Below are 17,064 nucleotides of genomic sequence, written 5' to 3' on the forward strand. Positions count from 1 at the left end.
ATTTCATTATTTTATTTGTCATTTTTCTAGTCCTGTGCTAATGGCACATATATGAGAATTTCATTTCCAGAAATATAGCAGGTTAGGCTATGTAATTAGGACTAATTAACCTTTAGAAAACAAGAAAATATGTAAATGTATATAGTGTATATTTATATATATGTGTGTATATATGTATATATATGAAATTACTAGGTCATAATGTAAAGGAAAATAAAAACTCAAAGTAATAAATGGAATATGTCACCCAAATTGCTTTGATTTCATCTATTGACCAACCCAGACAAACTTGAACTTTGATTCTTATAGTTTGGCAGTTCTGAGGCAAATAGAAATGAAAGCGCAAGGCCTTTTCAAAGCAAGGGATCATTTCCACTTTAATCTGTGAAACCAAAGAGTTTCATTATTGAAGTAAATGTGAATTATACTGTTGATGCCCTTAGCAGCATGTCAGAAATGAAGGTCTATCTCTAAGGGAATATATCTTTGTCCTAGGCCCCAAAGAAACCCCAGTAATAGTATTTTAGCCACATCATCAATACACAGTTAAAAATAACTAAGTAAATACAAGGAGAAAAACTCCAGGAACGAAGATGCTATAGACTTCAGATATACAAAGTGTTGGATATATATTACAAGGCAATTATGCTTACTGTACATATATAAATACAACTGAAAATGTATGTAAATAACAGGAAATTATAAAAGTGACACAACCAATTTTTAAACAGACTATTTTTTTAGGGTAGTTATTAGATTCATAGCTATAATGAGCAGAAGGTACAATGATTTCCTATATACCCTCTACTTCAACAATGCATAGCATTCCCAACATCAACATCCCCTACCAACATGATACATTTGTTAACAATTGATGAATCTACATTGACCCATTGTTATCAATCAAAGTCTATAGTTTACATTAGGTTTGCTCTTGGTGTTTTACATTCTGTGGGTTTGGGCAAATTTATAATTACATGTATGCACCATTATATCATCATGCAGGTTTTTATTGCTCTAAAAATCCTCTATGATCAGCTTATTCATCCTTCCCTCCCCGCTAACCCCTGGTAACCACTGATCTTTTTACTGTCTCCATAGTTTTGCCTTTTCCAGAATGTCATACAATTGGAATCATACAGTATGTAGCCTTTTCAGAATGGTTTATTTTACTTAGCAATATGCATTTAAGTTTCCTCTATGTCCTTTCATGGCTTGGTAGCGCATTTCTTTTTAGCACTAAATAATATCCCGTAATCTGGTGGTAGCACAGTTTATTTATTCATTCATTTACTGAAGGACATTTTGGTTGCTTCTAAGTTTTGGCAATTGTGAATAAAACTGCTATAAACATCCATGTGCAGATTTTTGAGTGTATGAATATTTTCAGCTCCTTTGAGTAAATGCCATGCAGCACAATTGCTGAATTCTATAGTAAGAGTATATTTAGTTTTGTAAAAAGCCACCAAATTGTCCTCCAAAGCGTCCATGCTATTTTGCATTCCCACCAATAGTGAATGAGAGTTCCTGTTTCTTCACCTCCTTGCCAGCATTTGCTCTTGTCAGTGTTCTGGATTTTGACCATTTTAATAGGTGTGTAGTGTATCTTAATATTGCTTTCATTTGTAATTCTTTGATGACATATAATGCGAAGCATCTTTTCTGTTAAAAAATAAGGCCCATTGTTTAATTGTTTTTTGTTCTCGTTGTTTTCTTATTGTTAAATTTTAAAAGATCTTTATATATTTTGGTTAATAGTCCTTTATCAGTGTGTCTTTTGCAAATATTTTCTCTCATTCTGTGCTTGTCTTTTCATTCTCTTGATAATGTATTTGGTAGAGTGTATATTTTTAATTAAAAAAGTCCAGCTCATCAATCGTTTCTTTAATAGATTGTGGTTTTGGTGTTGTATCAAAAAAGTCATTGCCAAACCCAAAGGCTTCTAGATTTTTTCCTGTTACCTTCTAGGAGTTTTGTAGTTTATGGTTTCCATTTAGGTCTGTGATCCATTTTGAATTAAATATTGTGAGGGTTTAATGTCCACAAGTAGATTCAATATTTTGCATGTGTTTAAGCACAATTTGTTGAAAAGACTATCTGCTCTATTGTATTGTCTTTGCCAAAGACCAGTTGACTATAAATATGTTAAGTAAGAAGTAAACTTTTATTTCTCTAAGTCTTCAGATTGACTCTTAATATTAGATGAGATATTAAATCTGTGTTTAATTAGCCAAACTATTCCATAACTTTGTAATGATCTACAAACATCTAAAAAATGTCTCGCTTATTATAGAAACTCGAACTTTAATAAAATGTATTCATATAATATAAGTACTTTCTTATTTAATCGAATTTCAGAAAGCTGTTTTTCCACTTTGTTAAAACATAATAAGTATCTATGAATAAAATACTGGGAACACTATTTCATAATTATTTTGATTTCAGGCTGGACAGCAGCGTTGGTGGGAACAAGAGATTAAAATAAATGGAAATATTCAAAAAGGAGAATTAATTACATATAATTTGACTGAGCTAATTAAACCAGAGGCTTATGAAGTGCGACTAACTCCTCTCACCAAATTTGGTGAAGGAGATTCAACAATTCGTGTCATCAAATATAGTGGTAAGTAGACATTTATTTAAAAGTATTCATTTGAATATTAAACTATCTGGAATATGTAGGTTGCAACTATCTACCAAATTTAGACACAAACTAAAATTTAGCATATTGATTTTCTGGGTCACCAGCCAAGTGACCAAAAATCAAAAAACAAACACCCCAAACCCAAAAAACTTTATCATTATAAATTGAAATATTTGATTATAAATGTAGAGATATAGAATAATGTTTTACTTAACATTAAACCTATGCGATAATGTCAACAATGTCCTTTGATTTTCCATTTTGTGTTGTGATGCGATATTTCTGTATTTTATTTTTTTTAATTCTTGATGGCTTTAAAATTTATGTCATTAAGAAGTTAGCTAATATGATCAAATGTTTTTTTAATTTTTTTTTAAATTAATGGACTTTATTTTTTAGAATAGTTTTACATTTCTAGAAAACCGAGCAAAAAATATAGAGAACTCTCACATATGCCCTCTCTCCCAATGTATTTTCCTCCACTATTAACATCTTACATCAACGTGGTACATTTGTTACAATTCATTAACATATTGACATTTTATCATTAAAGTAAATACTTTGCATCAAGATTTATTATTTATGGACTTTGGCAAGCGTATAATGTTATCCACCATTACAGAAGCACATAGAATAGTTTCACTGCCCTAAAAATCCCATGCTCCACCTATTTGTCTTTCCCCCACTTCAACCCTTAAAACCACTGATCTTTTTATTGCCTGCAGTTTTTTCTTTTCCAGAATATTGTATAGTTAGAATCATACAGCATGTAGCCTTTTCGAACTGTCTTATTTCACTGAGCAGTACACACTTAAGGTGTTCTCATGTAGCTTAATAACTTACTTCTGTTTCTTGTTAAATAATATCCCATGATAGAATATATCACAGTTTGTTTATCCATTTACCTATTGAAGAACATCTTAGTTGATTTTTTTTGTTTTTTTTTTTCTTTTAGATTGCTAACTTTAAAAATAACTAAATATGTGTGTTTTTGAGTATGTTAGTGAGAGAGTTTGCTTTTATAAACTATATGCATTTAATACATCTTCACTACTTAAATGTCCTATTGAGCAAAAATTGAAACTAGTATAAAACTGTAAAAAAATTAAAAGTTGGTCAAAAACTTTAAAAAATAGAAACAATAGAAATTAGACATACTTTTTCAATTTTATTTTTATTTGGGACGACATTGCTTAGTAAAATTATATAGGTTTCAAGTGTACAATTCTATAATACATCATCTATAAATTGCATTGTATATTCACCACTCAAAGTCAAATCTCCTTTCACCATATATTTGACCCCTTTTACCCTTTTCTATCTCCTCTTACCCCCTTTTCACCTGATATATTGTTTTACTGTATACTAAACAGATCAATATTTTATCAGTTGAAATTTATGTTCATTTTTCAGTAGAAATTTATATCAACAACTAGCTCCAGAATTGTAAAAATATTTTTCAGAGTTGAATGAATCAGTGGCATATATTTAATATTTGTTTCCTTAATTCAGTGAAATATTTTTTTATCATTATCAGAGTTTGACTTAAAACGATAATATGATGTGTTTTTTTTTTTTCAGTTGTAGGTCTCCATTCTGTTTGGCATTAAGAAAGAAACAGTAAATTCTGTCAAAAGTGAAAATAAAGGAAAATTATTAAAAACTTATCAGAGTTGCATTTTCATATAAAGTCATTTTTTTCACTCTCAGTCAGAGTGTATTGGGCATGATATATTCAATCTTCATCAAAAAATTAATATCTATAACATAGAGTAGAATATTCATAGACAATCAAGGAATTTAAAAGATTTAGAATAACTATATATCTTTTTTCTTGAATGTGGTCCTTTAAATATATATGTTTGTAAAAGCATTAGAGTCACTGCACATCTTTTCTTGAATGTGGTTCTTTAAAAATATATCTTTTTCATGTTAGTGATGTAAATATTATGAGAAATGATAATTGTTATTCTTTAATTACTTCCCTGATTTCATTGGACAGACAACTAGAAAACATTCAACTATATTTTTCTAAAGTTATAGTTTTATATGTTTTATAAAATATTAATTATCTCTTCTTATCTTATGTTTATTCTCCCTGCCTCTAAGTTGTAAACCCTGGACCGTTTAATATAGAGGGATATTAGAAACTATGCATTGATATTTATTCCTTTAAAAGATGAATAAATTAGGACCTAGAAAGTTTCAGTGTCCTGTAGAGTTAAACAACTATGAAATGACAAACTCTAAGTAGAACTGGATAGATTCATTACAGAGGATTTATGCTTCTTTGCTAACTTTAGAAATTATCATGACTTTTTTTAGAGAGATAAAGGAAAACATTTTCATGAACTCAGTAGTTCTTATTGAAAAATCTGAGACAACCAACTAAAATGAAAAACACATCTAGAAAGTAGATATTATGTTTAGTTTCAATTTTCTTTAATTATCTTTACATTCTTAGGCATACGTATTAAAATCATAAACATTTCAATTAAAAATTGATTTTATGTAACATAGATTTAGGTAAAGTATACTTTAGTGCTATATAGGCATTTATAAGAAATTATACATGTAAATTTGAAAGAAGAAAAATAAAGTCACTGCAATATTTAGAATTTAGAATGGCAAATTTTTTACAAGGATCATTGTGCTATTCATAGTGAATCTGGTGATGAAAAATATTGCAGAAGAAGACTTTAAAATTCATTCTGATCAGAAGTTACCTGTATTTGTGACATATTTTCTAAAATTAAATTATAATTCAAAGATGCTTATTTCTCCAAAAGAATACAAAAATAATTTTATAATTTCACATTATTTTAATTATGAAATAATTTTAATTTTTACTAATTAATTTTTAAATTAAAATATACTGATATTTTGCAAAAAAAAGAAAATTATTTTTTCTCCACTTTAATGGAACTAATAAATGTATAGTCCCTTCTATATATTATTAATTTTATAATTTACAATGGGAAATACAGAATCAGAAAAATAACTAAAGTAATGGGACTAGTCTGTCTTCTGTATGAAGGAATAGCAAAACTAATCGAGACTAACTCACTTGTTAAAATTAAACTCAATGTACTAATATATGAATCATATATGAACATGTTTTGTGCATGTGTATGTGTTATTGACTATCATAATTTTCTAGTAATGTCCAAGTTGGATGAATGGTTAACATCAGAGTAGACAAACTTTTGCAGGTTAGAATAACTGCCCATTGTAACCTTGGGCGACTACAACAATGGTTTTCTTCATTCATAATGGAATTTTCTTTCAGAGTGATAAATGCCTAATCAATATACAGATATCATTTGTCTCAGGTTAGATATATTTTTGTTGTTGCTTCAGTAAAATGTAAAGTATTCGTTCCTCTTCAGGTAGAAATCAATTGGCACTTGTATTACAAACACGATTAGTTTTTTAAGGTAAATATTCTTCTGGTGCACAAAACCTCAAATGTGTTACCTAACATTTGAAAATGCTGTATGTGTGAGTATATGTGTGTGTTAATGTAATTAACAAAGCAAGATTGAATTGACAATTTGTTTTAAGACACATATAATGACATGATATAAGGATTGCTTTATTTTCATATATATCATGTTATTTTCACCAAAAGTAGATAATGGCCAAAAAACTAAAGTAGAATCTCTGTTGAGTAATTTCTTTCATTGTTCAAAGATCTAGATTATATATTGGCCTACTATCAGCTTCAGTTTTGATTTCTGGGTTTTGTTTAGGTTAAGATATAAAAGTTCAGCAACTATTCTTTGGAAAATGACAAACCCATGTGCAATTTCACATTGATTTTTTTGATACTTTGAGGCTGTTATTGCAGAGCTCCAAAGTCGATTCTATTCAATCCTCTAGAACAAAATGGATTGCAGATATAAAATTCAAAGGCCACAGTGGGGAAGATCATTAAGTTTTGTTAAAGAACTATGAGACACTGGTTAGACTTTTATTTATAAAAGACATTTAAGTTATGCTAACATTATTTTTTGCTTTTCTTGTAGCTCCTGTTAATCCTCATTTAAGTAAGTATATTTTTTCTTTCAAAATGGCACTGTATTTCACAATTAAAATAGAAAATACATAAACAAATATTATTTAACAACTATTCTTATTTGGTTTAAAATGAACTGGCTCAGAAACAGTAAAACTGGCATTAAATGTGAATTTTAAATTTCAAAGATTATTAATATAAAGACAAATTATTTAATATTGATAATTGATTTTTATAAGTTTTTCTAAATATGGAGCCATTTACCACAGCATGCTTAACATTTGTGATTTGTATAACTATGAGTTTATTTTTTCTTTTGTGACATTACATACCATTTTTGTTGCAATTATTTTTCTTTAATTTTCATTTTTTTATTTCTATATTTCACTCATAAAAGACTATTGTTACTTAGAAAGTTGGTATTTGAATGGTTTAATCAAAATTTTTCATAAATCACTATTCTATAGTCCAATCTTTTATGAAAGAGAAGATAATCTGGTCATCATCCTCTTGGTAATATTTCACAAAAAAATTAAGGATTGATTTTTTTCTCCTATTTTGTGTCTAGGAATATATTGTTCTTGGTTAATAAAAGAATAAAGAGCCTCTTTGCACTCTTGCTCCCATCCATCTAACATTCACAATTACCCATACTTAGGGAATAAACATTCAAGTCTTATTTTTTATTTTACTGTGTTTCCTTTTCTGCAATGGCCTTTTACTGACTATGTAACAAATACAAAAAGATGTAATTTTTTTCTTGTGATATTTTCTACCAAAGATCCTCTTTATTTCTGTATATCTAAATTATAATGCTGAATATTTTTATAGTTCTTTATTGTTTCCATATTGCTTTCATGAATAAAAGTTCATTTAGTCGTCACAATGACTCTTTAATGTGGATATTATTATCAATCCTTTGAGGTTCTTTTTCATATAAGGTTTAGTACAAACAAGTGTTCCTTCCTAAACATTCCCTATTTTTTTATTTTTTTCATATCCTCCAGTAGATTATAAAGTACATAAGAGCTAAATCTGTTTCTAATTTCTCCCTATATCTTACTATCTTTGTGTCTATCACAGCATTTCATGTTTAGCAGGCATTCAATGATTATTTGTTAAAAAAACAAATAAATGACAACTTTAGGATGAATTAATTACATAAATCAGGTTCTCTGTGCCTTCTACCCTGGGCACTATTGTTAGTTAATTACTATATTGATTATAATTCCTTTTAAGGTAAGATCTCTAACTGCGCACTCAGTAGAAATGTTTAAAAAGAGTCGCAGGAAGATTAAAATTAGATAGAGAAAAAAACTTACAAATTTTTCAATTCAGAAAAATTTTTGAGTATATTATTGTATATGGTGACCTTATGTAGTAGGTGCCCTGTATATCCCAGTGCTGCAGTCTACCCGATCACCTGCACTGTGTGCTCCAGGAGTGACCTTTGTGTGGGTTGTGTGTGCCCTCCTGTTGTAGTTGAGCCTTGATTTCTGTTGGCACATCAGTGGTGGAATTGATTCTCAGGATGACTGGCTGCGAGTACTGGCCACAGTCACAGTATATGAGCTGTTGTGTGTGGCTGATCCCACAGTGTGGGATTCACTCCAAACACCTCATGTGCCTGTTGAGACCATCCTCTGGGTGTGCCATCATTAAGCTAATCAGCTGGTACTCGGTTATGGTCTGATGCCAGTCGCCAAGTGTATTGGTTCTAGGGCCCCTTGGGAGGGGCACCTGTGGAGGCCAAGATCAGCTCCTGCTTATGAACAGTGTGGGCCTACCTGGTAGGACCTACAAAGCTATCTGCTGTTGGTCAAGTCCTGTGCTGAATCTGGAAGTATGTGGGAGAGACCAAGCAGTGAACCAAGGCTGGCTGCCATCATTACCGGGCCTGGGGAAGCTCAGCAAAAGGCAAAGGGCATCCTAAGGCCTGAGGCTGCTTGCTGGCTGCCAGAAGGCTCAGCAACTGAAAGAGCTTCAGGCAGTAGGTGAGTTGAGTTAGGCACGGTCCCAGGGAGTTGCCAGGGTAGGGTGAGTGATATTCACAAAGTTAGTGCAGATTCAGATTTGGCACCAGATTTGGAACCTGTGGCCACTCACATAAGTCTCAGATCATACCCGGGCCAGCCACTGCCTGCCTTAGGCCCACAGATCTCTGAGATTTGTTCAAGAAATACTGCAGCTTGGGTAGGGCTAGTTGCCCATGACTGAAAGTGTCTTTGGAGGTGTAAGAGTTGAGTCCTGTTGATTGCTGCTAAAGGAGCACCCTGCTGTGTGCAGGGTGGGGCTGGTTGCCAAGCCAGAAAGTGCCTCTAAAGTGGTAGTTGGGTGGGGTGGGGTCTCAAGGAGCCTGCTTATATGCTGCACAGGAGATGGACTCAACACAGAGATAATGGTGGCTTTCCCTCCGGCTCTCACCTTGAAGCCATACAACTCAGTCTTTCCTTGTATGTCTCTTGTACCTCCCAAGCTGCTGTTCCTCTGCTGGAGCCCAGAGTGAGCGTCTGCGAGCCAGTGAGTCTTATGCATGAGCCCTTTAAGAGGATATCTGGTTTCCAGCAGCCTTCCATCTCATGAAGACAGTAGAATTCCAAGTGATTTTACAGCCAGATGTTGTAGAGACTCCTTTTCCCAGCACTGAAATCCTGGGCTGGAGAGCCCTGGTGTGGGGCTGGGGCCCCTCACTCCTCTGGGGTGGGAACCTCCACAGCTGAGATATCCCTCCCAAAGCTCAACATCCACACATGAGTGTGGGTCCAGACCGTTTTGCATCTCTGCCCCTCCTTCCAGTCTCGGTGTGGCCTCTTCTTTATATTCTTAGTTATAGGAGTTCTGTTCAGCTAGTTTTCAGATGATTCTCCTGGTTGATTGTTCTACAATTTAGTTGTAATTTTAATGTGGTCATGGGAGGATGCAAGCAGTGCCATCTTGACCAGAACTTGTGTGTAACACTTATTATTTATCTAAATGTCGATTAATGGACACTTCGGTTGGTTCCATATCTTGGTTATTGTAAATGATGCTGCAATGGTATATGAACATTGGGATGCATATATGTTTTTGAATTATCATTTTAGATTTCTTCAAATAAATACTCAGAAGTGGTATTGCTAGGTCATAAGGTAGTTTTTTTGGGCGGGAAATTTTTATCCATAGTGGCTGCACCAATTTCCAATCTTACTAACAGTGCACAAGGGTCCTCTTTTCTTCACACCCTCACCAACATTTGTTTTTTGACTTATCAATAGCCATTCTGGCAGGTGCGAGGTGATATCTTTTAATTTGCATTTTTCTGATGATAGTGACCTTGACAAACTTTTCATATGTCTATTGGCTATCTGTATGTCATCTTTGGAGAAACGTCTATTCAAGCCCTCTGCTAATCTTTTAATTGAATTTTTTTTGGTTTTTGGTGTTAAGTAAGTGGTTTTATTTTAGTATTTTAATACTTTATTTTTTAATTACAGTTGGCATTCAATATTATATTAGTTTCAGATGTACAAAATAGTAATTAGACATTTATATAACTTACAAAGGGATCACTACAATAAATCTAGAATACACATATGAGTTCTTCATAAGTATTAAATATTAACACTTTTTGTCAGACGTATCTTTGGCATATATCTTCTCCCCATCAATAAGTTGTCTTTTTCTTTGTTGATGGTTTCCTTTACTGTGCAAAAAAACTTTTTAGTTTGATGTATTCCCATTTGTTTATTTTTTATCAAGAAGATGACTTCATAAATTATATAAATGTCTAACCACTATGCTGTGCACCTGAAACTAATATAAAATAATATTGAATGTCAACTGTAATTGAAAAAAACTGTATTAAATAAAAAAAATAAAATAAAATAGTCAAACTCATAAGCAGAGAGTAAAATGGCTGTTGCCAGGAATAAGGAAATAGAAATAGGAAGATGTTGATCAAAGGTTAAAGACTTTCAGTTTTGTAAGATGAGTTAGTTCTAGAGATCTAATGCACAGCATGGTGACTATACTTAACAATACTGTATTGTATAATTGAAATTTGCCAATAGTGTAGATCTTAAGAATTCTCACCACAAAAAGAAAAGAAAAAAAAGAAATAATGTTAACTATAATACTGTGATATGTGGAGTGATAGATATATTGATTCACTTGATTGTGTTTATTATTTCAAAATGTACATGTATATCAAAACATCAAGTTATTCACTTCGAATATATACAATTTTTTGTCAATTATACCTCAGTAAAGCTGAAAAAAATAAATGGAAAGGGTGGGTGGGGTAAGAGGACCATTGGACTAGAGGACTATTAATCATCAGGCTACTTATCTCTGAGTTTTGATTCTTTCTTCACCATATCGGATAAGATTCAGAGAAATAAAACACAATTTTAGAGACCATTTTAGCAGAATATTTCAAATATATTTTTTTATTTCCATGTAGTCTCTGAAACTCTGCCAAAATCATGTTGTAATTAGAAATCTAGTGAAAAATTCAAAAAGAAGTCAGCCTTCAGTTCCATATCTCTGTGAAAATCCTAGACTTTATTACTTTTTATTTTATAATATATTTTAATATTTAATATTATATTTATTTCAATAAGTTTTTAGAGGTGAATGTGTTTTTATTACCTGTCAAGATAGTCCTTATTCTGATAAACATAAAGTGTTTTTGCATATTTCTATAATTATCTCATATAAAATGACACGATAATCATAAAATTATGATTGTCCTAAGTAGTGGAGCTTTTTTACATTTTACCTGCCAACTTTTCTTAAAATCTCTCGAGTAATAGATTTTTCACTGTAAAGATATATGTCCACTGAAACAATGAACTATTGAGATTACTTTTATATTTCTTTGTCCAATGTGAATTATGGTGGTCTTATATCTCCTTCAAATTTATTATAAACAACTGTTACATATAAAATAACCCAAATTATAAAAAATTTTAGTGATATCTAAAGTTATAGGCCTATCTTATGTTTTCATAAGCTGTATTGTAGCTTAATTTTACTATGAGAAACTTAAATACTCCAAAAATTTGTTCTTTTTTTGAAGGCAATCTTTTTCTCTTTTTAAACAAGGCAAAATAAAATTACACAAAAGATATGTTTAAGTGGTATCATAAAATTTATTATACATAATTTAGAATAACATCTAAAAAGTAAGGTTTGGCAGATTTATAAATATAGGCTGAAATTCTCAATCTTTTTTTTTTTGACATTTTGTTTATGTATATATTATTAAGCAAATGAAAGCATTTGAAATCAAACATTTGCCTTATCATGACTCCTAAGTAGTACCTAAAAGAATCTCATATTGTGCCTAAAAGTCATCTATTCATGCATATAACTACATTTCTGTCACCAACATTAGATCTTCAATTGATAGCATCAAGAGGTCATGTCTTGTTTAGTACCAGATTTGTAGCATAAATATTTTATGTGGAATATTGTTTATCCCATAAATTTACTGATTTAGAAACCCCTAAATGCATATATATACTCTGTAAACCATCTTACTCAAAATATACAATATAAATAAACACAAAGAGGTGCAGCATTTCTTTAATCTGAAAAAAAAAAAAATAAGGCAAAACAAAAATTATTTCTTAAACCCAAAGGAAAGGTGTCTGTTTTATTTTTATTCCTTTTTCTTTCTTCCCTTTCTTCCTCCTTCCCTCCCTCCGTCCCTCCCTTCCTCCCTTCCTCCCTCTCTCCCTCCCTTACTCCTTTCCTTCCTTCCTTCCTTTATTCTTTCTCCTCCGTTTCTTCTTTTCTCTCTCTCTCTTTTTTTTTTTTATTGTGATGAAAACAGTTAACATGAGATCTGCCTTCTTTATGCATTTTTAAACGTACTTTTAACCACAGGGACAATGTTGTACAATGTAGTACTTTTAACCATAGGGACAATGTTGTACAGCAGATCTCTAGAACTGACTCATCTTCCATAAATGAAAATTTATACTTTTTGACGAATATCTCCCCATTTCCATCTCTCCTCAGTCTCTAAAAACCTCTATTCTACTCTTTGCTCTATATATTTGACTTCTATTATATTCCACATATAAGCGATATCATGCAGTTTTGTTTTTCTTTCTGTGTCTGACTTTTTCACTTAGTACAATGTCCTCCAGGGTCATCCATATTGTTGCAAATGGTGGGGTAACCTTAACTTTTAAGACAATAATATCTCATTGTATATATCTGCCACAATTTCTTTATCCATTCATCCATCAACGGACACTTAGGTTGTTTCCATATCTTGGCTACTGTGAATAATACTGCAGTGAACATGGGAGTGCATATCTCTTTGAGGTACTGATTTCATTTCCTTTGGATATATACTCATAAGACAGATTGTTGGATCATGTCGTTCTATATTTAGTTTTTTTGGGTAATCTCCATGCCATTTTCATAATAGATGTATTGATTTACATTTCCACCAATCATGTACAAGTACCATATTCTTGATTACTGTAGCTTTGTAATACATTTTAAAATGAGTAAGTGTGATGCCTCTAGCTTTGTTCTTGCTCATAATTGTGTTGGAAATTTTGGTTCTTTTGGGGTTTCAGATGAATTTTAGGAATGTTTTTTGTATTTCTATATAAAAAAATGCCATTGCTATTTTTATAGGGATTGCATTGAATTCATAGATCACTTTGGGTAATATGAACACTTTAACAATATTAATTCTTCCAATTCAAGAACTTGAGATATCTTGACTTTTATTTGTGTCTTCTTTAATTTTTTTAATCAATGTTTTATAGTTTTTTATGTGTCTTTCATCTCTTTGGTTAAGTTCATTCCTAAGCATTTTATTATTTTTATGTTATTGTAAATGGGGTAGTTTTTGTTTTTTTATCCCACTTTCAGATAGTTCATTGTTAGTATGTAGAAACAGAAGGATTAATTCAGGGGCATGATCCCAATTTCAAGGACTTTACTACTAAAGATATCTGATAAGTCTAACCAGTTGCAGGTGGGATGGGGTGGGAGTCTCTGTTCTTTAAAACTTTATATCTCTATGAGTTCCAGGGAATCTGTACTCAGTTTTGACTTTATTATTAACTAGCTGAACTTAGCCAAAGTTTCCTCCTTGTGAGCCTCACAAATTAGTATTACTGTGATTTTTCATAGAGTTGTAATGAGTTTGAACAAAATAATATAAACTATGTTTAAATTTTATTAGTTAAGGATCTTTGTGGGCATTATCATCTCCTTTATTTGCTCCTATATCTAAAGCAAGGTATATCCCAGTAAGAAAACCCTCTGATACCTAGAAACATCACTACCACCCTCATTTCAAGGACAGTTGAAGCAAGCTCTCTCTGAACTTGTTGGGTCTGAAATCCACATGTGACAGGCATCTAAAAAAATCTCAGTCTTTCCATCAGGTCTTCGTACAGTCTTCATTATTTCATCTCTAGTGAATTTCAAACACCTGGCAAATTTATATTCACATAAAGTATGAAAGATAGCTGCTTTTTAAAATAATTTGCCATTAGCTACCCCTAAGTAAACTTCCATTTGTGCAAATGGGCATCTCTAGACATGATGTGAAAAATTATAACCTCAAGGAATACAGCTTTAACATGCTGTCAGATAAATTAATAAAGATCATTTTCTAACTGACATTTTAGTTTGGATTGTTCCTATACTAAAAAGTGAAAGTTGAGAAAATTCTTCAGCCATAATCCAAAGTTGAATTATATTCGTTAATTTCAGTTATCTGAATATTTCAGAGGAAAATGGCTTGGTTTAAATTATTAAACATGAGACAGTTTATGTATCAATATTACTTTTCTTTTTTATTAAAATGAAATCATTTTACATTTAGTCATACTCTTGTGTTCAGTTATGGCTCTGCTGCCATTATTGTAATCTTATATTGCCATATAATGTTTTAAATTTCTCCTATAGGAATGTTGCAATGTTTGTATTTAATTAATATAATTAATATTAATCACTTTAATTAAATTTTTTAACAGGAGAATTTCATTGTGGATTTGAAGATGGTAACATTTGTTTGTTCACCCAAGATGATACAGATAATTTTGACTGGACAAAGCAAAGTACTGCAACAAGAAATACAAAATATACTCCAAACACAGGACCGAATGCTGACCGTAGTGGCTCCAAAGAAGGTATGAGGGTATGAAATGTTGTGTTCATAACAATCATATGCCAGCCTTGGAATGTTAGAAATGCCATTAATATGAAATGCAAGGGACTACTTAGCTATAGATTTGAAAATTGTGAAATAAAACATTAAAATTTTATTGCAGTATTAATAATTCAGATATTTCCGAAGTCTGTAGACAGTTTTCTCTCAGAATTTGCTGACAGATATAGTTGAGAGACTGGGATTTTTTTTTTTTTTTTTTGAAAATTTGTCTAAAATTCTAATTTTGTCTTGTTTCTATGCATTCTAAACAATGTTATCTTTAATTATGTAGATTATTTACTCTTTATATTATATCATGCATATACAGGTTTTATAAATGAGATAAAATCTTATCAATCTGTACTTGTATGAATACTCTAAAACTTCTCAGTGATTTCCAGTTTCATATTACCTAACAATAATGTTTAATCATTTTATTTTGTCTTTTTTAAGGTTTTTATATGTACATTGAGACATCTCGACCAAGATTGGAAGGCGAAAAGGCTCGACTTCTCAGCCCAGTTTTTAGCATAGCTCCAAAAAACCCTTATGGACCCTCGAACACTGCATATTGTTTCAGCTTCTTTTATCACATGTATGGACAACATATAGGTGAGGTGGCAAGAATTACTATTATTTTTTTCTCAAGTATATCATACCTAAGAAGAAAAATGTTCACAAACACACGTTAAATAAATTTTAGTCAAAGAATATCATTATTGACTTAAATGACTTATCTATAAATTGCAAAATAAGATGCTAACAATGTTCCCCTGTCATGTCCTAACTTCTCAAATTTAGATTAGAATTTGAAATTTTGGAGTATTATCTACCTATTTTGGAATCTTAAATCAGACCATTAATGGAATAAATTCTTAATGAGATATTCTTGTGGAATTTAATAAGGTATAGTTTACACTGATTCTTTTCAAAGAAAATTGCTTGAATTATCACTCAATGTGTATTAATGATCATGAAAATGAGTATTGTCATATTTAGAAGACAGTACTTTTAGCACCATTTATACATTTTGAATATTGGTATATTTTTTTCTTGTTATAAAGTATGCCTAATATATCTAGTAAGATTTGAGAATATCCTATGTCCTAAAGAGTATATGAAGATGAACAGACTCTCTGCTCTTAGACATTTTGAACAATAATGGAAGCTAAAATGAGTAATAGAATACCACATAACCTTGAGAAAGAACCTAGCAAAACTGTGGTGGGGGATGGGGAAGTCATACAGGTCTACAATTCTTTAAAGTGTGATTCTAAAATAAAATAATAATAATAATAATAACATTGCACACAGTTTTTGAAAAATTATTGACAGTTCATGCCAGCTTGCTCTACATGTGTTAGAATATATGACCTGAACTTGTATTGTTTTTTTATTTATATCGTCTGTATTTATCCAAATGAGTGTGAACATTTATACTATTTGTGGTAAAAATATTACTGTTTAATTATGGATTCTGTTCTAGATTTTTCCAGGAGATGTCACATAATATGCAAGATATTAGAAAGCTCTTTCAGCTTTCTAATATAAGACAAAATTCTGAATAAGGGAGCATATCCAGCTCCACAGAGCTTGGATGAGGGATTATGGATCTGTATCTTAAATAGTATCTTAAATAGTTAAATAATAAGGCAATGCTTTGGGACAAAAGAAAACCTTTCTTTGTAAAAGAAAGATATCTTTTCAGTACAGAGATGAGCACAGTGAAGATTAAGACACTGGTAATGAGGAAGTAAAATGTGAGAAATTAGGATGGCATTAAATGTTTTGATATAAATTAATAAAACAAATACAGAAATATATTTTATAAACTAATAAAATTGCACATATGATATATGCCAGCTACGGTACTCAGTGAAGTAATCCTCTTGATAATTTTTTTAAAATGAGTATCACTATCCATCTTTTACAGTAGAGAAAACTGAACCTTGGAGAGTTTGTATAAATTGCAAAGAACTGAGATTCAAACTCAGGGCCAGTACTATTAACCAGTATTTTTCACAGTGGAGCAATAGATGACAAGTGTATCAGGGTAGCTCTGTGCAGCAAAAAGTACCCGCAATATGAAGGCAGAAAATCTAGGCTGGAACTTAGCTGTAGCAATTTAAAGAATTTAGAGAAGTCACTTAACATGTTTAGATCTTAGTCTCCTCATCTGTAAAAAAGGAATATTAATTCCTATTTTAGAAATTAGCTGTTCGAGTTAAATGG

At 31.2% G+C, this 17,064-nt stretch overlaps 1 protein-coding gene across 1 annotated transcript in view; it reads left to right on the forward strand.

Annotated features, from left to right (window-relative positions):
* Positions 1-17,064, forward strand: part of MDGA2 (MAM domain containing glycosylphosphatidylinositol anchor 2) — an 813,395-nt gene that overhangs the window by 765,891 nt on the left and 30,440 nt on the right. Inside the window, exons 11-14 of the mRNA XM_006922688.3 lie at positions 2,446-2,623; positions 6,673-6,693; positions 14,657-14,812; positions 15,286-15,444. Coding sequence (XP_006922750.1) covers positions 2,446-2,623; positions 6,673-6,693; positions 14,657-14,812; positions 15,286-15,444 — 514 coding nt within the window. The remainder of the gene's footprint in view (positions 1-2,445; positions 2,624-6,672; positions 6,694-14,656; positions 14,813-15,285; positions 15,445-17,064) is intronic.

This window comes from Pteropus alecto, unplaced genomic scaffold (assembly GCF_000325575.1).
Source record: "Pteropus alecto unplaced genomic scaffold, ASM32557v1 scaffold38, whole genome shotgun sequence".
NCBI lineage: Eukaryota > Metazoa > Chordata > Mammalia > Chiroptera > Pteropodidae > Pteropus > Pteropus alecto.